This window comes from Ambystoma mexicanum, chromosome 6p (genome assembly GCF_040938575.1).
Source record: "Ambystoma mexicanum isolate Mex_15411 chromosome 6p, UKY_AmexF1_1, whole genome shotgun sequence".
NCBI classification, from domain to species: domain Eukaryota; kingdom Metazoa; phylum Chordata; class Amphibia; order Caudata; family Ambystomatidae; genus Ambystoma; species Ambystoma mexicanum.
The window spans coordinates 645464747-645490495 of record NC_090935.1 but is presented as its reverse complement, the minus strand read 5'-3'; the positions used below and the strand labels follow the sequence as shown (position 1 = coordinate 645490495).

General features: G+C 45.7%; 1 protein-coding gene across 2 annotated transcripts in view; it reads left to right on the top strand.

Annotated features, from left to right (window-relative positions):
- FCHO2 (FCH and mu domain containing endocytic adaptor 2) overlaps positions 1–25749 on the top strand; it is a 1284287-nt gene that overhangs the window by 1006410 nt on the left and 252128 nt on the right. For both annotated transcript variants that reach the window (XM_069627506.1, XM_069627507.1), the window contains exon 20: positions 1933–2088. In XM_069627506.1, the coding sequence (XP_069483607.1) occupies positions 1933–2088 (156 nt within the window). The remainder of the gene's footprint in view (positions 1–1932; positions 2089–25749) is intronic.

The following is a 25749-nucleotide window of genomic DNA, read 5'->3' as shown; positions in this document are numbered from 1 at the left end:
CCCCTGCCCCACCTTTTCTGATACAAAAACTTTTTCACACCCAAGACAATAAACTGATGTAAAACATGTTTACCTGACTTGTCCCGACACAAGGGTCAGTCATGCAATTGACTTAAATCGCACACACCTGACGGCCCTTCTTTTCCCCCACAGTGATAAAAGATGGAGCAAGAGAGTACAGGACGAGCACGGCAGACAGCACAACGAGACGGCTACCATGCAGCAGTTCAAAAGAAGGAGAAAGCTGGCAGGAATCAAGAGGGTGGCGATGAGAGAAGTGACCTTGCCCTTTTTTCGTCCTAGACCCGCAGAGCCTTCGTGGAAGATAGAGCAAGACCGCGAACAATAACACAAGTGTCCTGCAGCAGATGTCAACTGTAAACGGGGCAAACGTATGCCGATAAGCAGGAGCGATGCAAGCTCCTGTGGTACTGGCCTTGACTCCAGAGAGGCAACAGCCAAGCAGTTCATCACAGCCGGTGAGTCGAGGAGAGAACCGAGAAGAACCGGACTGTGTCGAGCAAGAAGCGCAAAGTGGCTAGTTTTGAACCAAAGCTGATGAACTTTGAATGAACTGTAAAAAGAGTGAAGGGGAGACCAGCGGCAGAGGGAAAACCGGCACCACATGGGTGCTAACCCCTCACCCAGCGAACATTGGCAACAAACAGTTCATTTTTGTTGAAGGAACTTTTTGTTATTTGAACACCTCATGCCCCGAAGCCAAGAGACATTCTAAGGAAATGAGACTTGGACATCGACGGTCCTTAGAACTGCCAGTGGAGCTGGCATCTCGTCCTGAAGCAGCCTGAGACTGTACTGTGCTCCAAGCTCCCATCTTACCCCGTACAAAACACGTGGGGAAGGGAGACCCAGGCTACCGCATCCTGACATATTATTTAAGAACATTTTCTTGAGAACTGTCCCACACCCCTTTTTGCATTAGTTGTGAGGTTTGGGAATAGCTTTCTTAGTATAGGCCCTTTTGTTTTGACACAACGCCACTAGGACTGCCTTATTTTTCATTTAATGGTTGACACTTGTTCCCATCTTAGATTTAGGCTTAGATTAGGCGTTTTTCCAACCTGCTTACAGCCTTCATTGTTCAATAAACACCCTTAAACTGTGATCACTTGTGTCTGTCTTACTTGTTGTCACCATGAGTTTCTCACAATAGGTACTCAATAGAAGGGATTAGATGCTCTCATAAGGTGGTGCGCTGAGAAATACTGTTACAGCTCGAGAAGAAGATAGTAATTTTGCGATTTTTAAAGTATCTTTCTCTCGCACACCTTCTATGTTGTTGCAGGGTTTCTCACCATTTTCTAAGCCAACACGAGTTTGTGGTTCTAGGTTACATAGCAGGGGCAGGCTTACTTACTGCTGCCTCTTCCAGTTCCACCGTGTCTTTTCCTGCAATGGCTCCTCGATACTGGCAGCCTCCGGGAGAAAGCGGTAAGGCTTCAGCATTCTGCAGAGGTTTATACTGCAGTGATTAGCGGTTCAAATACAACGATGTGCCCAATAGTTGCCGCTCGATGGTGATGAAGGTAATTGTAGTTTTCCTCGAGGAGAACACTGTTTAGCACAGGATCACAAGTCACGAATATTACTAGTGCCTCACTGGTACTTATTTTCTTAATTTCAGTAGGAGATAGACTGAGTCAAGCATCATTGATCGCAAATTGTACGGGATAAAGTTCTTTGTTTATCGGTTGTGTCAAATCAGTGCTCTAATTTATGTTGTGTTTTTAAATGGTATAATGAACGTACAGACTTTAAAATATCATAAAACTACACTAATTCATGCTTTAAAATGTGTCTGCATATCCACATAAATGTGAAGAAAGTTATTCCATGAACAATCCTCATTTTAAAATTAATCCTGATTTAAAATGTGATTATAATTTTTATTTTTCATATCCATATTTTTAGATGCATTGTAAAGATTACTGGTGATATGACCGTGTCCTTTCCAAGTGGTATCATCAAAGTTTTTACCAATAATCCTTCTCCAGCAGTGCTATGCTTCAAGTTAAAAAATACGAACAAGCTTGAACAGATACTCCCTAACACACAGCTCCTACACAGGTAATATTTACAATCACAATTTGTTCTGCAAAGTTATTTTATGAGACTTTTTTGTGTCTGTTTTTGCTTTCAAGCATGCATCGCCCTTTAGGTCATTTTGCTGGTATTTAAATGCCATAGCCAAAAAATCATTTGTGGTACCATTTCCCTTCAATCCCGTAAACTGGTTAGTTGGTAGTATTAATGAGGGGTACAAGAGAGTTAGAGGGATGAAGAACTATAAAAAATATGTTAATGACCCAACTGCATTTTTCGATGTTCGCTTTTAAACAGCTGAAAATTGACCTACAACCAAGCTAGTTTAAGGCTTAAACCAATATTCTGCCAAACCTTAATGTGTTCCATTTGACACGTAGCGCTACAAACTATTAAGGAACTTAGACTTGTCACCTATGATCAATGTTATACCCATTTCTACCCCTTTTTTTTCTTTCCCTCCCTGCATTACTGCCATCTTCGGTGCCTACAATAAACGAGCCACACACTTACCCCCCGCCAGCCCCTCATTCTGCGAACAAAGTCCACGAGCCTGTAAACATGCATCACGAATATCAAAACTATGCAGAACTTCAAAGTATCAGCATAAACCACTCTAGGTCACCAACACTGAACCTCCTGATACACAAGTACAGACCCATCTCCGACACCGCCAGATCTCCCAGACTCAACCACTACATTCATGAATTTAAAAATTGCTGCAACGGTACCCATACACTTAGGACAAACTCCTCAGCCTTACGATGACCCACAGGAAGCCTAGACCTACAACCAATTCCAGACAGCCAACACCTGCCTCCCTCAAATAGAGACAGTCTCCCAAAGGCCCACCGAGGCGGAGGGTCAAGAGGAAGAGGAAGAGGACTGGGAGGCTACAGGAGTAAAGGGGACTGGAGAAGTGGCAGTAGAGGAAAGCAGGAGAAGGTGATGAGAGCTGAAGATCAGGAAATGTGAATGGAGATAATATGGCAATTACTCCCACCTAGGGGGCGGACATGGCAAGTAATGGATTGCCAGCCTGAGCTTAGGTAGGTACGAGCGAAGGAAAATAAACTACTAAGCTCCAGAGTGAGACAGTACCTGTGGTTACATCAAGAGCAAGTGGTAAAGAAGAATTTAGGAGGAGGAAAAGGAAACATAGTGAAAAAGATGGAGAGGAAGATCAGGGCCTAGCCAGATTAGTAGGTTCCGACAGGCCAAGTCTTCCCTACATAAAATGAACATGCCAAGGGTCAGGAAGAGTACGACCACTAGAGAGAAGGTGAAAATCTCATTTTTCCCCACCATGCCCAGACAATGCCTCCCTAGCTCTCCCTGCCAGCCACAACTCGCAACCCGGCCACTAAGGAATTTTGAGAACTGCACTAACACAGGGATATGGGCCTCCAGAAAGTCAACTCCTAGGGACAACCAAAGAAGAGATTTTGGGTATGCCATGTGTCTGCCATGGAAAGAAAGGGGTATGGGAACCGCAAAAACCTGCAACACCAGTGCAGAGGGAGGTGGGAGTAAGTTCTGTCAGACTCGAGAACTGGAACCATAATGCCAAGGAAGATGACTGCATCTGGCTCTCATAGCCAGCCGGCTGAGGAAGACTTATCTGAAAGGGACCACCCTGACCTTTGTGTTATTACACTTACTTTTTGTATGGTAACAGGTTGCCTTTAACTTGGCACACTATACGCAATATTTACTAAACTAGTGAGTGAATTACATGGCCTTGGTGCTGTTCCTTATTCCTGCTGTCTCACATATGCCATTAGCACCCTGGAAGGGGGGGCAGCCGCCAATCGGGGGACTTGGAACATGGGCTATACTGTATGGCACATGCCTGCGTTTTCGAACTGCCTGGGCAGACAGCGCTCCCTTCATGTTGCCTCTCCCACCTCATCTATTTGCACCCGCGTAGTTTCCTACGTGGGTGCTAAGAATGTGTTGTTTTTTTAAATAAAGAGTTACCTTTGAAGCGCGGTCCGGAACTACGTGTTGAGTGTGCAAGCTTCAGGAAGAGCTTTCCCATACAGTTTACAAACCTGTCTTGCTTTCTGCATCCTAATCCAATCTTGGGACCACAATTTATGTTTAACCCTTGTGGGATTGTTGATCAAGGTTTCCTCTGTTTTCAGGTCTACTAGAATTGCCATGCAAATACACTTCCATTCTTGCAGAGTACTTTCCGAGCCCTCTGAAAGGGTTTCTTGCAGTAATTTACACCCTAAAATAGGGTTAGGAAGTATGCATTACGGAATAGGGCCAAGGGGTCCAAACTACCATCGCGTACATTGAAGTTCGTCCAAGCTCCATCCTTATTGCTTGGATCAGTGTACCTCTAGATACATCTGGCACCCTCTTCCAGAATAAGCCTTCCAAGACTGGCCAAACTTCACCAGTAATGCAAAGAAAGTCTCTGCAACATAAGGAAGGATTGGCACCACCTTCATGTGGTAGAATGCCATCACTGGAGTAATGGAGAATTCACAATATCTTTTCAGGATTATCCGTGCCTGAGCGGCTAAATTGTTGACCTTGCTTCATAGTATGGTCTCTCTTGGTCCATCTCTTACAATGACATTCAGGCACATTCCCAGATAGATAAGGGCGTTTACTATGGTGAGCTTCTCATTATTCAAGAACCAAGAATATTTACTGCCCTTATTGCTGCGTGTGAAGTCCATTGTCTTTATTCTTGACTTCTTAGCATTGACCAGAAGCCCATTCTCCCAGACGTAATCTTGGAGTGCATCTAACTGTCTTTGGAAACCGATTGGTGTTTGATCTATTAAGACAAGATTGTCTGCATGCAGCAATCTGTCCAACGGCTCTGCAGACAATTTTGGCGGAAAGCTTCTCACTTTCCTCAATGTTTTTTGTACGTCTGAGATTAACAACTTCAAGAAATGCTGGAGCTAGTGAACAGCCTTGTTTCAGTACCTTCTTTGTAGTTACTGGTTCGGAGAGGAGTCCACTCCTGTCCAATCTGACAAGTTACAATGATTTTGTTTTAATTTTTTGATGGAGTACTGCACATCCTGTGGCCCAGTCCTTTTAAGGACCCTCAACCTGGAATTCAGGATCTTTTTTCTCCTTGGAAGTTCCTCATCGTAGGTGTGCCGACAAGAGAACATTCTTTTAGGATCTCCTTTCTTAATTCAACAAAATACATCAACAGTTTAGGGTAATCTGAAGCTTGTTCTATTGACCCCGCCAATGCCCGATCGGATTGTGCCATGAACATGGTGGTTAGCTGCTCTATTCTCTCGGGGTACATGATCAGTCTGTTTCTCCCGGATGCCACTCTCGCCGTCGAAGAATATAGCTCCGTCAGTCTTGAGGTCAGGGCTGCGCAGGTAAGCTTCAATATATTATGACCACTTAACTTTGTATCCAAGGCTTCAAAGGACTTGACTTGGGTATACATGTTGCTTGACACAAAAATGTAATCCAAGATATTTCCTTCCCGACACCTTTTACGTTTAGTTCTTGCTTGGGTATCACCCTTGGTATATTCATTCAATATATTGATGTTTCTTAAGAGCAAGTCCTCTCGCCACCCCAATCCTCTTTTTTTGAGCGGGAGTCACGGATGGATCTGTGTGCTTTATTAAGGAGTTATTTTGATCAAAGCAATGGATGTTCAGGTCTACGCAGTATTATAAAGGGGTCGGGCCATGATTCCATGGACCTGTACAAGAGGTCCATAATTGTGGCCGGGAATAGGAGTGCCTCTGCAGCTGACATGTTCCAGTAAAGGTTAGACACTATCAGTATCTTGGATGTTAAAATATCTACCCCTCTCACTTCGATCGTTAGAAGCTGGACATAGGGGCAGGGATTTTCCATTGTCAATACTTTCAGGATTGCTGCATGTTTTAGTGCTATTAGTAGACGTGCCATTGGTCTACCGTCCAGACCTTTCATTTCCGGATTTAAATAAATGGTGTTTCCCGCCATTATAGGTGCTTTCTTCAGCCGTGTTTCTTGCAAACAGATCATGTCATACGAATCGGAAGCTAGATAGACTTGATGACTTTGCCATGTTTTCCTCTTTTTGGAACTCCGAAGTTGATAATGATCTTTGGAGTCGTTTTATGTTTTTTTCATCAATGATAGGGTCGAAGATGCTATGCAATATGTTTGTGACCTGTACAGTGTTCTTGTCCAAATTGTCCTGTATGGCTGTTACAAAACCTTCCACGATATGTTTTAGTGCATCATCACCATAACGGTTGTTTGATCTCTCAGAAGATTTTCGTATAATTTCATGAATGGGGCCATAGTGATCGTTAAAGGCCGCTATCATGTTAGTGTCAATACTTGGTTTTTGCCTTTTGCCAGTAGGTATCCTTTGCTTGCTTGAGGTCCTGGGCAGGTTGCAAATGTATAGACTTTAATTTGATTAGGTCACCCAAGTCATCTTCACAGGAGAGGTCCAAGTCAGAATCCCCGGACTTTGAAGTAAGCCTTGCTCTTTTGTTGTTTTCCTTTTGTGATTTCTCTGAAATTGGTTGACAGGGAGTATAGACTTTTCAAATGTGCTGTTTGATTATTTTCTTTACGAATAGGCTGCCTCTTGTTTTAGGTCTGGTCTTTTTTGCACTTCATTAGACCAAGACCATCTTTTCAGAGGTTCCCTCATCTCAGCTCTATCCCCTGTGCTTGATGGAAAAGGTATTACTCTCGAACCCCCGGCGACCAGTGCCTCGTCCATGCTCCCACTTGAGACGTTGGTCAACACGTAGGTCTTGTCCTATATTTTGTTCAGAACCCCTTTGCTCATTAAGCCTTATGTCTGCATCCATAAGAGTTTTGTCCTGTGCAGCAGCTCCTCACTGTTTTATGTGCTTTCCAAGAGCACATAGTCCGGGATCTCTGCCTTGTCCTCCTTTTGTTGGTTTTGCTGGGCTGTCGAGTCTAAGGTCGTATCAAGGGCTGATTTCCAGTAGTGAAATCGTTGATTAGCAAACATGTTACTCGAAGTCAGCGCATTCGGGTGCCAAATTGACTTCGATAATGTATGATGTATCCGGTTTGTTTTTTCAATGTTTTTGAGCCCAAAGTTGTTAATCGTCATCATCTTGAAAATTGGTTCACTTGCAGGGTTATGTCTCCCCTTCTTGGACTCCTTACTACACACTCCAAGTAGAGCAGGTTGTTCCACCAACCGCCCTGTTAATTCCTCCGGCTGTGCTTTCATTCCAGGACTATTGCAGCTTGGAAAACCCATTGGGTGTACAGTAAAGGATGTATCAAATGTCCTCTTTGTTTTGCAAGAACTGCCAAAGTGGGCAAGGTCGAGAGGTCCTGAGTCTAACCATGTAGGTTCAGCCGTTAGTGATCCAATGGAGTACAAGCTTATGGAGTTGTTTTTGAATTTTGTTTTGTCACCGATTTCAGAACGGCAATAGAGCTAGAGTTCACAGCTGTGCTTACTTTGTGTGCTGCTGTGAACGCAGCATCCATATCAATGTCCATGTCATTTCCTTTATTATTATAGGTGTATTTAATGTTGCTGAAGATATTGATGTTGGTGTGGGCATTTGGCAAGGAGTAAAACCTCCCGTCTCACCCTCATCTACCCCTGCCTCCTCTGACTCAGTCTCTTTTAGTTTATCAATATACTGTGCTGTACTTGCAGTTATTTCAACTTCTATGTTGAAAGGGCAAAAATCTGTGCACAATTTTTCACGCCTGTCTCCCCGCCTAGCATTTTTAGCTGCTTCTGGGCAAATGTCACTAATGCCGGCAGTAACACTTGGGAGCTCGCTCTCTGCACTCGCCTTACTATTTCTGTGGCGCTGCACTCCCACTGGAGCTTGGAGCATCAGCAGCACTCCAGGCAGGGGTACTTCTTCTATTGAATGTGTTCTGGGCACCACGTCCTTCAGATCGACCACCATTGCTCCCAGATCCTTCACTCGTCCGACTCGCCACAGACTGCCAGAGACTGCAAACATTTGGCAAAATCCCTGCGAACGCTCCGCGTTGCGGTAAGGTTTTTGGCTTCAAAGCTCCTCCTTCCTATAATGAAAACAGCAGACAGACCAACAGGGAGACTTCCAGAGATTGCCAGAACTCAGCAAAGACTCAGTTGGAACTGGATCCCAGTATGCAGGCTGGAAGACAAAGGTATGTGGAGTTTTGGACTCTTCCCTCGAGTGTCTTCTGTCCCAGACATTCAAGCCTGGGAGGTCTCCCGCGGAAGACAAAACCCGCACAAAGGAGTATCCTGCTGTGGAGAAGAAGGGGGAAGGACCAAAAAAGGGCAAGAAAACAAAAAATGGCAAAAAAAAAAAGACGGGGGGGCCTTTCAGGTAAATTGGGTACCTACGGGTGCCTTGACCACAGCTGTGGAAACCGCCTGCGATTTAGGTGCATCAAATTAGTAAAAGGGTTCCCTGCCACCAGCCATTTAGGTCAAGCTTGCATCTGTAACAGAAATGTTAGTGATAGTGAGAAAGGGGATACACCGTATCTCCCCAGCACGCCACAGGTAGGGTGTTCTTGTCTCACCAAATTAAGTTCAGAGAGGATGCAATATCCTTTCTATCCTTGGGATCAGTAGTTCTCACATGGTAAGCCAGCGAAAATTAAAAAGGGGAGCCCAGAGGGCAACCCAGTAACCATAAGATGTATATGGCAAAAAGTTGTTGAAGGATAAAAACAAAAAGACACTATGCAGAGTCTTAAAAATTACTCCCATAAAAAGAGTAAAAGAAGGGGAGAGTGTGAAAATGTTTTCCCACTCACTGAGTTATAAAGAATAATAATCTACCAGTCCAGCTAAAAGTTCTGGGGGGGTCTCACAAGTGAGGGAGATTTAGCACTAAAATGAAAATCTTACCGAACACTCGTCCTTCCCAGACTAAGGAAAAGGAGGATCTAATCCTCAACTTGATGGACCTCATGTTTCAGTCAGTTAAACTTCTTACTGAGCCCAGCAGCAATCTTTTTGTAACCCTTGCTGTGATCATTTTGAACACTAGTTATCTTTTGTAAATATTATGACCTACAAACACTGTTTGGCACTTTTCTCTTTTTAAAAGTATAGGGATCTGATCTAACAGTCCCTCAGAAGTTGTTTCAGTGGTCGACTACCCTTGAATTACTGTAAGTAATCTAAAAGTAACTTGTGGTTTTACTCGCCCTGGGTAGATGTGCCCTATTCCAAATGTGTATGATTAGGTCTGACTTGCCTAGAAATACTGTTTGTTATTGTGAACAATGTCTATGCTTTGGTCTGTGTACCTTCAGCATTGTGTTGTGTTTTTTATATTGTGTTCATGACCCTTTTTTTTAATGTTTTTTTTTATTTGGTTTAGTTGCAGCGCAACTTTTCAAATCATTATTACAAAAATACATCAAGTCAGACTTCCATATATTACATCAAATATTCATTAAACATAATTAATCCTTCTTAATTAGGGTACAGATTCTTTGAATCAATAAACTTTAACATTCGGTCACAACAGATCAATTTAACACAATAACATGAAATAACATAACATCATAAACCAAGGGAACCAAACTGACAGATCAGCAACTCTAAGGTGTTAGACTTATACATAGATACATCACCACTAATCTGTTCTCTACTATTGGTCCCAACACATAACGCCATTTACATTTCCTTCACTCGCGGCAATATTATTTGTAACAACTGAACTAACGCTATCTGTACCCTCACACGCGTATTTGAAAACAACATTTGCCATATTTGATCACTCTTCAACTCTGTATGGATCGCGAACAAATTGTTAAAGCATCTTGCTCGCACTCCATTTAAAGCACTCCATTCAACCAGCAGTGGTTGTAATGTTTCACTTTGTTGCAGAGATAAACATTATCGACAATAGTTTTGATCAATTGGCAACAGTTTCCATTTACAAAGAACCTCACGTGTGCGCCATAGGTTGAATCTAAACCTTAAATAGTCCGCGCGAACCTTAGGTGACGGACATTTCAATAAATAGGATGAGATCATACCAAAGCACTTCATTCCAAATGACCAGATGTTAAAGTCTTTATATTGAATGCACCTTGCAATGTTCCTAGTCCAGTCTGCTTGGAAGATTTGTACTTTGGCTCGAGCAGGGTTTGATAACAACAATTCTAAGGTCACATCTGCTTCAAACAAGTTATCCAAAACCTCATTTCGCCATGTTCTGGGAAACACATTGCCAGATTTAAGCAAGTTATAGCCTATTACTTCTAAAATGGTTCCACTCTTTAAACCCAGCAAGCATTTACGGAAAAATGCACACTGTCAACACAGTGCCTGGGAGTAGAGGGATAACAAGCCAAATTCGTAACGTATGATCGCTATCGGGACACTGTTTGGGAGTGCTAGGATCTGCTTCCAATATTTCGCTTCCAAAGCATCCCAATACTGCTGTTTCTCCAGCAACCTTCCTTCTGCACCATATGGAATGGTTGGCAGCACCTTCATCTTATAAAATGACACAATATGCTTCAAGGAGAATTTCCCAAATGTATTAAGATTCGAGACTGGGAAATTAGGTGCTGGAGTTTACACCGGGCTATTGCTTCGTCATCACTCTTAGTCTGTCTATTCTTAATAGCGACCCCAAGATATTTGTATTGGGTAACACTTACTAATTTGGAATCCTGAAGAAACCAGGAGAATACCGGGCGATGACACATAGACCCCGTTCCGGCAGTACAGCTTAATATTTGGGATTTCGATATATATTGATCTCCAAATTATTTGCGACCACATAGTCTCCCAACCGTGAAAACATACGTTGAAGGCCGTGCAGTGTTTGTGATAATAAAATAAGGTCATCCGCATATAACAAATAAGGAATTTTCTGGGTTCCTATCCTAGGGGCATCACCATTGCAGTTCATAAATTCATGGCCCAGATCTACAATGAAGAAGTTAAATAGGAACGCTGCTAAAGCGCATCCCTGTTTTAAACCACGTTTAGTTGGAATTTCAGGAGATAATTTGCCATCTAGGGTAATGCGCACTGTCATGGATGTTTTTGAATGAAACAGAATTATTCATGCCATGAGAGAAAGGGGGCACTCATACGCTTTTAGCTTTTGGTACAGCAAAGATCTATCAACTGAGTCAAAGGCAGCTCTAAAGTCGATAAACCCCATATACAAGGGCTGCCTTCGGACCGCCTGCTGGGCTTGGATCATATTCAGAGTGATTATATTCGGGGTATTTCCAAGGCCCTTTACAAAACCTGATTGCAACGGATCAGTTGATTTTTTTTTTGCTCTTCACCCATAGCTGTAACTTCTCTAAAATTAACCGACAGAACAGTTTACCAGAAACGTCGAGTAGTGAGATGGGCCTATAACTGCTCGGGTCCTGTCTATCCCCCTTTTCGTAGATTGGGATTGTAATCGCCTGGGTCCATGGCCTAGGTAGGGTCTGGGTCGCATTTACAAGTGAAAATATTTTAAACAAAATCGAAGCCCATAGTTCTGGGTGTTTTTTAAGGGTATGGTTAGAAAGCCCATCTGGGCTTCTAGCCTTTGATTTGCTAGCTGTCTTGATGAGGAATAGGATGTCCGATAGCTCAAACCACAGATGAAAGGCCAACAGATACCTCGGTTGCACTAATGTCACACTGGACATGGCTGGAGCATACAAACGAGTGAAATGAGCCACTCATACGTGTGTTTGAACCATACTTGCCTGTAGGACAATTTGAGGCGCGACAACAGTGTAATTAATCGCTGACCACATTTTTGCAATATTCTTGCTAGCCAGGATTTTTAACATGTTGGCACCATCTTCTTGGTACAGGGCAGTGTGGTTACCTTTGGTCCAATTCCTATAGCTAGTTCTTAATTTAATGGCTAGGTATTTTCTCAAGTGCACAGGTTATTTTTGCACACGTCTCAGGTCCGCACGAAGCTGTGATTTCCTTTCTTTACCCGCCCTATCATACAAATGAAGATGTTGAATTGGGTGCTTGGTTTTATGATTTTGCTGCTGGAATACTTGGATTAGATCAGATTGCACATTTCCCACATTCTCAGCCCGTAAATCATACTCTGGCAGGCCTAATCTTAACAGTCGTTCAAGTTGGATTACTTCTGTCTCCGTCGCCATCAGAATCTATTCCCACCTGCATTCACCACACAGGCCCCTTTCATGGACACTTTGTTGGAGCAACCCGGCACTGCACTATCAACCCATTTTGCCATGAGACTATTATGATCACTTACATCAGATTTAGACACCTTGAAATTCGTCATTGCGGGCCACAAAGCTTCATTCACATATATGTAATCTATGATTGAATTACTTTCGCCTTTTTGCCATGTCGAGGCCGGGGGGATGTCTGATTCCAAGGCCCCATTAAGGACGAGTAGACGTCTAGCTTTAACTAATGAGGCCCATCTTCTAAATCTTACTTTATTTCGATTGCCTAGTTTGCTCAAGAAATTTAAGTTCAGATCACCCGCCACCACCAATGCTCTTACATTTTGGTCTACCGATACCAGGTCTAATATTGAGTTGAGATCCTGGCAATCGGGTCCTAGTAAACATTCAAAATTGCGTATCCCTTGTCACCAACCATAACTTTAACCAACAAAATATATTTATTTTGCATTGCCCACAGCTCAGAGGTCAAACCTCTACCCATTTTTACCGCTGTCAGTAACCCTGAAATTGGTCGGCCTACCGCTGGTTTTAAGGCTGGGTTTAGGTGCAGATCATGATTTTCCCAGATGGGGGCCGAGGTTAGCCATGTCTCTTGCAGGAGCACTATGTCACTACTACTCAATTCACTATGATAATTATTTATGAGATGGCTAAATCCCCTGGTATTCCAACTTACAAGGGATACATGGTTCACCCTCTCCCCAACCTCACATTAATTCTGGGAACTCGGACAGCTAAACCTCCCAGGTGTCTTCATTGACTGGGATTTCATCTCTCTTACTTTCAGCGAAGCGTCCCTTCTGCATACTCCCTTGATGACCTGTTGGATTTGGCAATACATTGAGGCTTGGCTCAGTAGACAGAACGAATCCCAGGCCATAAAGATCTGCTTTGTTCTGCCAGATTACATTCTGAACAACTCGAGATTTTAGCCAAATTCTTACAGAGTTTAGCCGCCCTTTCACTGTAAATTCAACTAGAGCCATGTCCGAAGACACAATATCTTCTAGTTGCGGGATCTCAGAAAAAATAGCCATCACTGCACGTCTATTTAGATCGTATTGAGTAGATGGCGGGCTCCTACTGCCTAAAACCAGTGAATATGCTGCCGGGAGACGGCCAAGTGGCGGCTTACGAGTTCTGGACTCCCCATGTATCGTTATCAGGCAGATCCGATACCGATCTTTGTTGGATAGGCCCTTGCATCTTGTTCAGCGCGCTCTCTATTAGAGACATAATAGCACCAGACATGTGCAACAGATCTCCAGTATTTTCTTTTTGCATACAGTGTACTTGCTTTTGATTGGGGGCCAGTGGGGTTAATAACTTTGGCTGGACATAATTTGTCTTACGTTCCACCCCCTCTAACTGACTTGGACCTATTTTGTCAGGTATACTAATTCCCGCTCCTTGGGCCACCCCAGGGCTCTCCTTCATGGTTCCACTAGCCACCGGTTTGAGGCTGTTTAATCCAGGACTTAAGCTCTTTTTGTGGTGGAGGGACTAGTGTAGCTGGACTAACTCCTGCCATATATGCATCAACGGCTTTCCGAATTTCAGACCTCTGCACCGCCAAATATGCATCCGTTGCTATTGGAGCATGATTTGGCTGAAGGGCACTTTCATAGGTGAAGTTGTTTCTATATTTATGACTTTGCTAGCATCACTCCTGTTTTTTGTTTTTGTTTTTTTGAAAGTTCCTCCATTAGGTCATCTAATGGAGGATACTCCATTGCCTGAGCTGGAACAAAATTAAGGGAGTAATTTCTTCTCTCCTGTGACAGCTGCTGGTATTTTTGCTTGATAGCTTGCGATGCAGTTATAGAGTTACGCTTTGGAATAGATATAGTCTTAAAAAACTGCTTTACCAAAGCTTTACCTATGTTTTTTGGAATTGGTTGATTTTTTTGGCAACTTTTTCCCAACAGTATTGGCTTTTTTACTACTTTGGCCTACCGGTGGGGGGACGCCGTTGACACCTTTTTGAAGCTTAGTACTTTGCTTTGTACAGCCACATTTGCGGCAGGAACTAATTTAGGGCACACATTACCAGCACCGTTCCCGGCTCAACCTCATAAATAATTTCATTAATGCAAGGTACAACAGATTTAACTACTTGCATTTTTCTATTTACTTGGGAGGTTTTTTAGGAGATTGAATGTTAATTAACTCACATTCTGTTTGGGACGCCACAGAAGCCATACTCATCTTGAACTCCCCAGTTGAGGTTCTTTTGTCAACCACTCTAGCAATTTGGTAGACATTCCTAGATTGCCAAGCCATAATTCTTTCTAAGCTTACACCCCGGGCAGATAGTTTCTGTTCACGAACGCTCAGGGATTTCGCCGGGGCTGTCATTGCCAAGTTCAATGTGTGTAATGGGATTCCCAACATACTGTCAGACGGATTAATAGTGGCAGAGGTGTTCGTGCTATGGTTGATATTAGTTTTATCGGGGAAGGAGCATCATTGGTGAAAGAAGGGGAATCGCATATGCTACTCTCAGAGAACATTACTGGGGAGGCAGACAAATTTTCAGGAAGCAAGTTATTAGAGAAAACGGAGTCATTTGCATCTAGATCTATGACCACTACATCAGCTGCTTCCTCTACTTGTTCGTGAGAGGCTACCAGAGCCTCTTTAGTTAGTCCTGTAATTGGCACAGAGTCTAACAAGGCTGTATCCCATATCGAGCATTCTGCCCTAGTGCTCCCCACTGCTGGTCTTATTGCTTGCACTAGGGCTTTTGCATTATTAGCGTCTGCATCATCAATCATTTCCACAGCCAACTTTTCCATACAGAGCATTCCAATTTCATTTCGGACTTTAGAGGCATTTCCAGATTGAGCACGAAATGCCGTCAGGGATCCATTACAAAATGTGCGGATATCCGCATTTCCCAGTACAGCAAACTTATTTCCACCACGTCTAGGGATGGAACTTACGTGAGTCGCTGTGTTGTTTTTCAAAGCAGGCCCTGTTTTCTCACTCTTTAGGGGGCTTCGTGCTGGCATGCCTGTCTTCAAAGTTAAGCACTTCATTTCACTTTAGTGTATCAATGAGTTGGTAACATACACAGCCCAATTCAATATTACCAGCGAAATGTGCCTGACCCGCCTCAACCCCTCGGCAAAGAGGCACTTCACAGGCACTTCCCACAGGTGCGCGCGCGTTTTTAAACTGATTCTTCACAAGGGGGCGTGGCTAACTGCTCTGCAGTTATATTTCTACAATAGAGTAGACATTACACATTAGCAAAACGCTACGAAGGTAGGAATTCAAATGCTCATGCACCTTGTATCAATGCGTGCTGTAATAGTACCATAACAGAGTCCACAAGAGTTTGTTGAAGAGATTCGCTGCGGGATCCACGGCAAGCCGGTCAGGCAAAGAGGCACTTCACAGGCACTTCCCACAGGTACGCGCGTGTTCATGACTCTATGACCAAGTATTTACCCACCAAGATTCGCCTTGGCCTATTTGTATTTATAATAAACCTTTATTTTGTATAATACTTCTGGGTGTAAATGGTTCTTTTTAACCATTTGTGTGCTACTGGTTCTTTGTACTTTCCTACAACCCTCTCGCCTTCCTAAAATAAGCCTGGCTGCTTTGTCTACGTTACCAAATACTCAGGTGGTACAGCCTCATACTACGAGTGGAGTTTTGTACTCTCGCAGTTGTATGGTTTTGTGAGGCCCTTAGTTGGACTTCAGAAAAACTGTCCTAACACTCCCAACACATAGAAGCAGGCCAATCTTGGGCCTCCACTGTGTAAACTGCCCTCACCTTAATCTTGATTAAGCACGGGCCTCAGTAGTCATATCTAAGCACCAATTACTGGGACAATTTACAGCATAAACTCGGAAATAGAACCCTCCTCAACAAACTCACATGGAAGGAAGAAGCCGGGGAGGGATGCCGGGATATACCTACTCCCAAGCCAAACCCCTAAATTAGGAATCGCCTAAGGGGACAGCACCTTAGATGTAGACGAGCAAGCATTAACTGATAACTGTCACCCCAGGAGGCCATGGCAGGCACACCCCTTTGACAACCTAAGATCAAACCCTACAACTGTACCATCTCTTCCAAGTGGCGGGGGCAGGTCTTTACCGCCTTCCTGCCCACAGACCACTAGACCGTTACAGAGGCATGCCACCACTATACGCAGAACTCGGCGAGTGACCCACCACAAAACGCTGCAGTACATAGCACGAGCAGACACCTAATCCAGATATCTGAAGCAACGAGGTAAGGAAAAGCCCTACTAACCCAACCTCTAAAACCATAATCTGCATGCACCTCTCAAATGCTAAACAAACACAAACACATCTTTGCATAGCAATCCGCATGCACTTCACTACACTGCAACAACAAAACAAACCACACATAGTCCCGCACAACAGCACATGCGAGTCTACCGATCTGTAAATTGCACCCATGCTCAGCGAACGGTGTTAAACAAACTGAAGATGTCAACAGGGCATCACAACTCTCGCTCTGCTTTTTTCCGTTATACCCTACTAACCCATCCTACCCTCTTACCTTTCAGATCCGCCAGAGCGCCGGGGGACCACTCTGGTGGTGATAGTGCAGGGTATAAATGTCCTTTAACATTAACAAGAACAATTTACAGCACAAACTCCACTTGCACAGAACACGCAAATGTTTTTAGCGGGCAGACCAATGAGGACAAATTCATTCTTGGATGGTTTGGTTTGAGGTAGGACTGGATGATGGCTAGGTAATCGCAGAGACAAATGATGTCCTGCGCACTATTTACTCTCATGTACAACCGAGTATCATCCGTGTACTGGTGGATGGCTCTATTGGATCTTAGAGGAGAGTGATTAAAGGCTCCATATACACATAACCAAAAAAAAGAAAACGGCAGGACCATTACAGATGCAGGAATCTCTACAGCTCTGTCCAGGCTCTGTGGGGCAAAATGCATGCAAACCTCCTAATGTGCATATGGATTGAACCAACAGGCGTGACTGCACAGAAAAGGACATCCCATGGTGCTTCCAAGTATCAAAGACTGATGATGCTCCTTGCAAGTGACTTTAAAATAAGTTGCCATAAGTAATCTAAGCAGCAAATACATTTGTGGTGCCAATTATTATATATGGAGCAACTCTAGTCATTAGGCATTCTTTTTATAATAGCATGATATATTAACATAAGCCATGAAGTGAATCAGAATCACTTACGGAGCTGCAAACAAGACACAGTGCGATTAAATGTTTTTACCAGGATCACACACTTTGGTTGAATGGTGAAACCAGGATGTGACCAATTTAAGCAACTGAACACATCTTCCCGGACTTAGTTGATCTAGATATTTATTAAGGTTTTGCTTTGCATTTCATGTGCTTAAATAATACTTTATTTATAGCAAACCACATTAAATAATAAACTAGCCTTTTATAGTAAACTAACTTTACACTATATACATCGTCACAGAAATATGTTGAGCAATAAGAGTATGACTTTACCTGTTGGGTTTTAAAGCCATAGTCATTATTTTATAAAGCATGCAGCATTAATCACCCTTCTCACTTCTGATCACCCCCATTCACATTTCTTATGGTAAAAAAGTCCCTTCTGATAGTTCCCCTTTCCCCATATTAGCAGGGACTTGTTATTGCTAGGAGTCCTATTGGTGCGTAATGCCCTGTTGATACATAACAACGTGTCAGGTCCCTGGGAGAGCCGCTATGGTGCCTGAAACTCGAATTTACACAGGGTCGGTCCCGTGCCCTGCAGACCCCTTCACAGGTAGCCCGATGCAAAAGCGGGACTTTTGCTGTCCCGCAGAGTGGTCTGCAAATCGTGGGACATTGCCCTGCCAGCAGGACACCTTTCCCATTCGCTCTCCCCTGCTTGCTACGCCACTGGAAGGTTGGCTCCCACTCATTGGGCCCTGTTTATTTGGAAGAGGCTGTCTTCTGAAATGGCTAGGGGCACCTTCAGATGGCATGCCAACCAGGTTTGTGCAGCTACTACCCACCAGTTCTGGAATTTAGTCTTCTCCTGGAGGATACCAGTGTCTACCTCCTCAGAAGAGATCTATTCTAATTATAGGACCATTTTTAGTTTACCATGATCTATATATACATTGTAAAAACAAATGACTCCAGTGACCTTTAAAGATCACTGCCAAAAACATTTAAAAATCAAAGTATATCATACTAAACTCCATTCTGCGGTATGACATGGAGACAAGCACTATGTGCAATCGCAGCACCCAATCCCAAAAAGCAGCCACACCGACTCTGCAACCTAGAAACCAACACCCACTCGCACAGCCCGGCTCCCTCACAAACCCACACCCCACCCCAAGTTCCTCCTCTCCTTGATGCTCTTTTAGTGGAAAGGTGCCTAAAGTGTTTGCGTGCATGTTTTTGCAAATGTTTCGATTTGTTCTTTCTACTTGCATGATGGTTGGGCCTCTCGGTGGATGCATGCCCATCCATGGGGCAGATTTTCTGCTTCTGTATCCCTCTCAAGAATATTGGCAGTGGCTGTCTTATTAGTGCTTTATCCCTGCTCCCTTTAACATTTTAATTCCTACTACATCACATTTGCACACCAAATCATTGCACACCCATTAACCGAGTATCAGTTAGAAGTGTGCCATTGTAAGGCATCCAGTACGTCATAGTTAAACAGAGGTTAACGTCACTTTAACCCTGCCTACTTACTGATCTAGCTGATGGGAACCATTTGCTCGCAGTCCCAACAACATGTCATCCTCATCCCCCAAAACACCATGAGAAGATGCATTTGGAATACTGGCATTCCTAAACTGTGCTGGAATCTAGCAGCCCATTTCCCTTGCCACCTCCAGTAAGTTGATTCTACATGGCAGCAGAACCTTTGTTCACCCTGCTTCCCTCCTAAAAATATGCAAACAATTATCAGAAAAGCCCAGTGCAGCCCACACATTATCTTGTCTACCACCACAGTATTGCTATCCACATAAACCTCCATCAGGCCTCAAGAGCACCCATGCAGCTTGCCTCAGGGCGGGCAATTCTCTCAGAGGAGCAATAGTTGCAAGCCTAAACGTATTTAAACTCTTAAAACACTCAATCTTGTGTGCCAAGCTTTCCTGCCTATAAAACGTGGTCATTTGTGGCCACTGGTCATGGGTATCATGTATGAAGGACTTTACTGTGCAGTACATTACCTCAACAGAACCACACCATCACAGACTCCTAGGCGTCGCAGAAGGCTTCAAGGCCAGAACACCCCTGAGTGCACGACATACTCCAATCAGCCTCTGGTGCAGTGGTCTTCAAACTGCTCAGGGGGCACAAAGGATATCTGGGGGAGGAGCAGACTCTTTTATAAGGGATTAACATGTTTATTTTTTATATAAAAAAGAAGAGATCCAGCCCTTGGTTCGTGAACCAGCTCACCAGGGAGAGCTTGTTGCAAAAGGAGCCCAAAGCACACTGTTTCCAATGAAGTTTGTAGTAGAATTAGGGCTGCAAATCCCCACTTCCCTCAGAACCAGTGGACTCCTAAGAATGGGAAGCACAATGGGATCAGTGTCTAAGGCCCCAGGGACAGGAACTGATGGTGGAGTCCTTTGCAAGAACGCCCAGGATCGGCTGATGTATAGGTACGTTTTTCCTTGCAGGATTAGGTCTGGATAGCAATGGTTTTTGGCCTCTGGTTGGAGTGAATCCAAACCACAAAACTGCCTGGACTCACGGGAGACATTGCCAATGAAGAAAGCACAAGGACAGGTGATCCATGAGGCAAAGAATTTGGTCCTTGGCATTACCTAATAAGCCAACCGAGAAAAACAAGCACACACAAGCATTGTTTACCTTTACATCCAGGGCCAGGAATAATCAAATGTTATTAGATCATTCTGTCTATGCTACATCCCTACCCTTTGTTTTGAACAGCATTCACCTTCCCACATTTCCTAATTTTGGACTAGACCACCTTCTGTAGTTGGCTTGACAGTCTCAGGATTACTATTCGGGAACGTACCTGCGGGACCATAAATAGCCCTTGCCGGAATTGTTAAGCCTACATATCTGCCAGGATTGCCCAAGTCTGCTCTTGGGGTCATCACACACCACACGCTAGTTGATCTGTAACCTATAAATCTTCTAACACTGCCTTGGAATCCCAGTGCATATATTAACCCAACACGTACATTTCTCCAGCATTGGATCTTTCATGGATTCACATGCTTAGAATATTCCCCGTCGTCAGACTGGGAACCCTCGGTACACATATATATAGTCATTTCCAATAGGAAAAACTTCTGCCCTATCCCCGTCTGCGTCCTCTACGGGGCCGCCCACGTACGCCCCGTTGGACGTGATGGTATATAAGCCCAGCCCCCGCGGGTCCCTTCAGATTTCAACCGTCTCCAAATATAGTGGGATCTCCTCGTGTATTTTCTTCAAATACTTATCGATTGTTTCTAACTCCTGCGAGTTTGTCTGTTTGGTCCGCTTCCAACTCCTACGAGTTTTGTTAGTTGGTCTGGCAATAATGTCGGGTAAGCCTCTTTTCCGCCCGTGTGCCACGTGCGGTCTAAAGAAGGTTTATGAAGGGGATGGCCATCTTGACTGCATCTACTGCCTTCACCCCCACCACTCGGCGGACCAATGTGATATCTGCAAGGGTTTTTCCCAAAAAACCCTGAAGGACCGGAATCGGCGACTGGTCTCGTGGCTGAACGACGGCGCTGGAGCGTACCCTCAGTCGGAGGTAGGATCGGTGCGCAGTATCGCCTCAGCGAAAACATCAGAAGCCTCCCGACGCTCACACCCGTCGGAACCTCCGGCCAAAAAATCACGACCTACGGGGAAGGACGTGCCTCAAAGTCATCCCTCTAAGGCCTCATCGAAAGAATCGACGAAGAAATCATCTTCCTCTTCTTCTTCGTCGAAGAAAGATAAGGACAGGCCAAAATCCTCCTCGAGCGATCAGAAAAGATCAGCTACGAGTAGAGAGGCGGATAAACGCAGGGAGAGCTCCGCGAAGGCGGGACCGCCTAAGCCACCTGCAGGCCCTCCGTCGACAACGACGACGGCGACGATCCAAGTGCCCACTCCGTCACAGTCCCCTGCCTTTCAAATGGGCTCATCGTCGACGACGATTCCCTCGTCGACGGAGTTCCAGGCCTGGAGGCCAGAAACGTTCGACATGGGGCTACCCGACACACTGCTACAAGAACAGGCAGTTTCGATCGCCTCCAAAGAAGACGACGGCTTCAGAATAGTGAGCCCGGAAGACCTGGGGCTACGGCCCAGATTTCCTTCTGGTGCAACCTGCTCTCAAGTTTTCACCCAGCCTCCAAACGCCCAGGCTACTCTCTCCATGGAGGTACTTTCCTCTTTACACTCGCTCTTGAAGTCCCTGGACGAAAGGCTCCCGCCTGTTCCGACGACTCCCCTCGTCGACGAGCCCGGACCTTCACACCGCCCGACTAGATCGGTCGTGGGCCCAACTGCTCCAACAGTCCAGGAAGAAGGTGAGCTCTCGGACTCCCTCTCTGAACAGGGGTCAGCTTCTGATATCTCCCTCTCGCCGTCGAGAGACCCGTCATGGGTTTCGGATGTGGAGGTGGATCCTCCGAAGAGTCCCATTCACCCATCTCCACCGGATGACATAGGGGCCTTCCATTCCATGATGGAAAAAGCCTGCAAGGAGTTCGGTTTGACCCAACAAGAAGAAAAGAAGGACTGCTTCCTCTTTGACCACATGGGCAAGAATAGGCGTTCCGTTTTTTCGATACCGATACTGGACCACGTATGGAAAGAGGGCGTCCAAACCATGCGGCATCCATTCTCGGAACCTGCGGTCAAAGGCCGCGTAGAGAAAAAATTTAAAGTTCCAGATTCGACGCCAAAATGCCTCTCTGCGCAACCCACGCCTGACTCGGTGGTATCGGCGGCGGCGACGAGAAAGGCAAAGGCCCAGCATAAGTGCTCTACCCCGCCGGACTCCGAAGCTAGACGCCAAGACGCTTTCGGTAAGAAGATTCTGTCAGTGGGAGCGTCAACAGTGAAAGCAGCGAACTCCCTGGCAATCATGGCCAGGTATGACAGGGAGATGTGGCACAGACTGGCACCCATTTTGGACCACCTCCCAGAAGAACACAGAAAATCAGCTATGTCCCTGGTTCGTGAAGGAGAAGAAGCCTCGAACCATGCTATCAATATAGCGGTGGACCTGGCAGACTCGGGGTTCAAACAAATTAACAACGGAGTGGTTCTACGACGCCAGGCCTGGCTCAAGTGCACCAACTTTAGACCCGAGGTGCAATATAAGGTCGTCGACATGCCTTTCGAAGGTGACCACCTGTTTGGCGAAAAGGTGGATGAGGCCTTGAAAGGAATGAAGGAGGACTCTGAGACGGCGCGCTCGCTGGGCTCTCTCCAAAGCGGTAAGCCCTTTCGTTCCTTTCGCCCCTTTAGAGGAGCTACGGGAAACGCACGATTTGCGGGATCCAGGGATAGAGCATTCGGGAGGTCTTCATATCCGTCCCAAGGCTATAGACGCGCCTCACAGTCCTCGACCCGACGCAGAAATTTCCAGGCCTCTAAGAGACGTCCCACTTACTCGTCGTCGACGGGAAAACAAAAAGATCAACAATGACGTTCTAGGAGGGAGAGTGTCAAGTTGCGTCGAGGAATGGGAGTCAATTACGACAGATCGGTGGGTTCTGGACACGGTGAGACTGGGACATTCCCTAAGATTCAAATCCAGACCTCCAAGACGTCCACCGATACGCCTGTCTCAACCACACCTAAGCGTCTTGCGTCGAGAGGTTGCGCTCATGCTAAAAAAAGGCGCCATCGAGTTAGTCCCTGCTTCACAGAGAGGCTTAGGGGTTTACTCACGCTGCTTCGTAGTAAAGAAACCAAACGGGAAGTGGCGCCCCATCCTCGACCTACGGGACCTCAACAAAACCCTGCTGAGTCAAAAGTTCAAGATGCTTACTCTACAGGAGGTTATCAGATCGGTCCAAAAGAACGATTTCCTGGCGTCTCTGGACCTCCAAGATGCGTATTTTCACATTCCGGTGCGCACTCACCACAGGAAGTTCCTGAGGTTCCTAGTCGGCCAAACACACTACCAATTTACTGTGCTCCCTTTCGGCCTGAAGTCCTCCCCAAGAACCTTTACAAAGTGCCTAGCACCCGTAGCAGCCTGGCTGCGGAAGGAAGGGCATCACGTTTACCCGTACCTCGACGACTGGCTCGTGAGGGGATCCTCCCCAGCGTCGACCAACGACAGCCTATTGACCACCTTGCGACTGCTACAGCGTCTGGGATTTGCAGTGAACTACGAAAAGTCTTCACTAAAGCCCTCGAAGAGCTTGAAGTTCCTAGGTGCTCAATTCGACACCCACACGGGACTAGTGAAACCATCCCTGGAAAGGTTGTTGAAGATCAAACACCTGACAAGCCAACTTCGTTTACAGAGAAGGTTGTCAGTAAGAAAATATGCGGCTCTCCTCGGCTCCATGGCATCGTGCATCCACCTAGTCGCGAACTGCCGGTTGTTCATGAGACCTCTACAGGAGTTCCTATCAGACAGATGGAAGCAGGCCACAGGCCGCTGGTCGGACAAGATAATAGTCGACGACGAACGAGTTGTCAAAGCCATCCGATGGTGGAAAGTGGCGCGCAACCTGGACAGAGGGGTCCCCCTGCAGGAGCCGGAATTTCAGAACACCATCATTACAGACGCCTCTCTGTCGGGCTGGGGAGCACACATGTCACGTCACCAAACCCAAGGCAGGTGGTCGTCGACCGAATCTCGCCTACATATCAACGTCCTGGAGCTAAGGGCGGTGAGATGGGCCCTGAAATCTTTCCTCCCACACATCAAGGGGTCAAAAGTAAGAGTGCTCACGGACAATACGACAGCTATGTTCTACCTGATAAAACAGGGTGGCACCAGATCCAGGACCCTCTCGAAGGAAGCTCAAAAGATCTGGCATTGGGCTTTAAAACACCACATCTCCCTAGTGGCATACCACCTACCGGGAGCGAAGAACTTACAGGCGGATTCCCTGAGCAGGACTATGTCACAAATACACGAGTGGGAGCTGGACTCCACTCAACTCGGGGAAATCTTCGAAAGATGGGGGACCCCGTCGATCGATCTCTTCGCCACGGAAAGAAACCGAAAATGTGCTCAGTTCGCGAGCAGATGGCCCCAAACAGGCTCCCTGGGGGAAGCGTTCTCGTTTCCGTGGACAGGCAAGTTCCTCTACGCCTTCCCTCCATTTCCCCTCATACGGAGGACGATCCAGGGGATCCACAGGTACAATTGCCGGGTCATCCTAGTGGCCCCGCGCTGGCCGAGGCAACCATGGTTCTCAGACCTCCTTCATCTGTCGCTGGATCAGCCGATACCATTCAGGAAAGTACCGAACCTCCTGTCCAGGGACGAGGGGACCGTGTGGCACCACAATCCGGACAGCCTGAACTTAACTGCATGGCTCCTGACTTCTCGGAGTTCGGGAACCTAAAAGTCTCGACTGATTGCCGAAGGATTCTGCAGGCGGCCAGAGCCCCGTCCACTAACAAATCATATGTAAGCAAATGGAAAAGGTTCTGTATATGGTGTCAAACACAACAAAATATACAACCTTTGGAAGTAACTCCGGAGCAAATCCTCCCGTATCTTCTTCATCTTGCGGAAAGCGGACTGTCATCATCGTCAATCAAAGTACACCTGGCGGCTGTTTCGAGATTTACCAGAAGAAGACAGTCCCCTCCACTATTCAGTGACAGGCTAGTGAAGCATTTCATGAAGGGTCTGTTTAGAACCTTCCCTCCGGAAAAACGGTTCCCACCGTCGTGGAGTCTGAACACAGTTCTAGCTGCCTTAATGAAGCCTCCCTTTGAGCCAATGTCCTCTTCATCTCTACAATTTCTATCTTGGAAACTCGCGTTCCTAGTTGCCATCACTTCGGCTAGAAGAATGTCGGAACTACAGGCACTGGTCATAGACCCTCCATATCTGAGGTTCTTTAAGGACAAAGTTATTTTATCAACTAACCCTTCATTCATCCCAAAAGTACCGTCGGTCTATCATAAGCACTCGACCCTGGTACTCCCTACTTTCTTTGCATCTCCTTCGTCGACGGCGGAGAAGGCTCTTCACACTCTGGACGTTAAAAGGGCGCTAAAATTTTACCTGCAAAAAACGCAAGATATCAGAGCCACCAGACAGCTATTCGTCGCCTACGGCCCCTCGGCTAGGGGTAAGGCTATCTCCAAACAAGGTCTGGCTCGCTGGGTCTCCTCGGCGATTACCCTGTGTCATTCCAAGGCCGGGAGACCTCTACTACATCGTCCCAGAGCCCATTCCACGAGATCGACATCTTCCTCCGTGGCTCTATGGGCAGGAATTCCGCTGACGGACATCTGCCAGGCGGCGGCATGGTCTGTTCCGCACACGTTTACGCGCCACTACTGCCTGGAAAAGCAGCACGCGGATGAGGTACAAATGGGA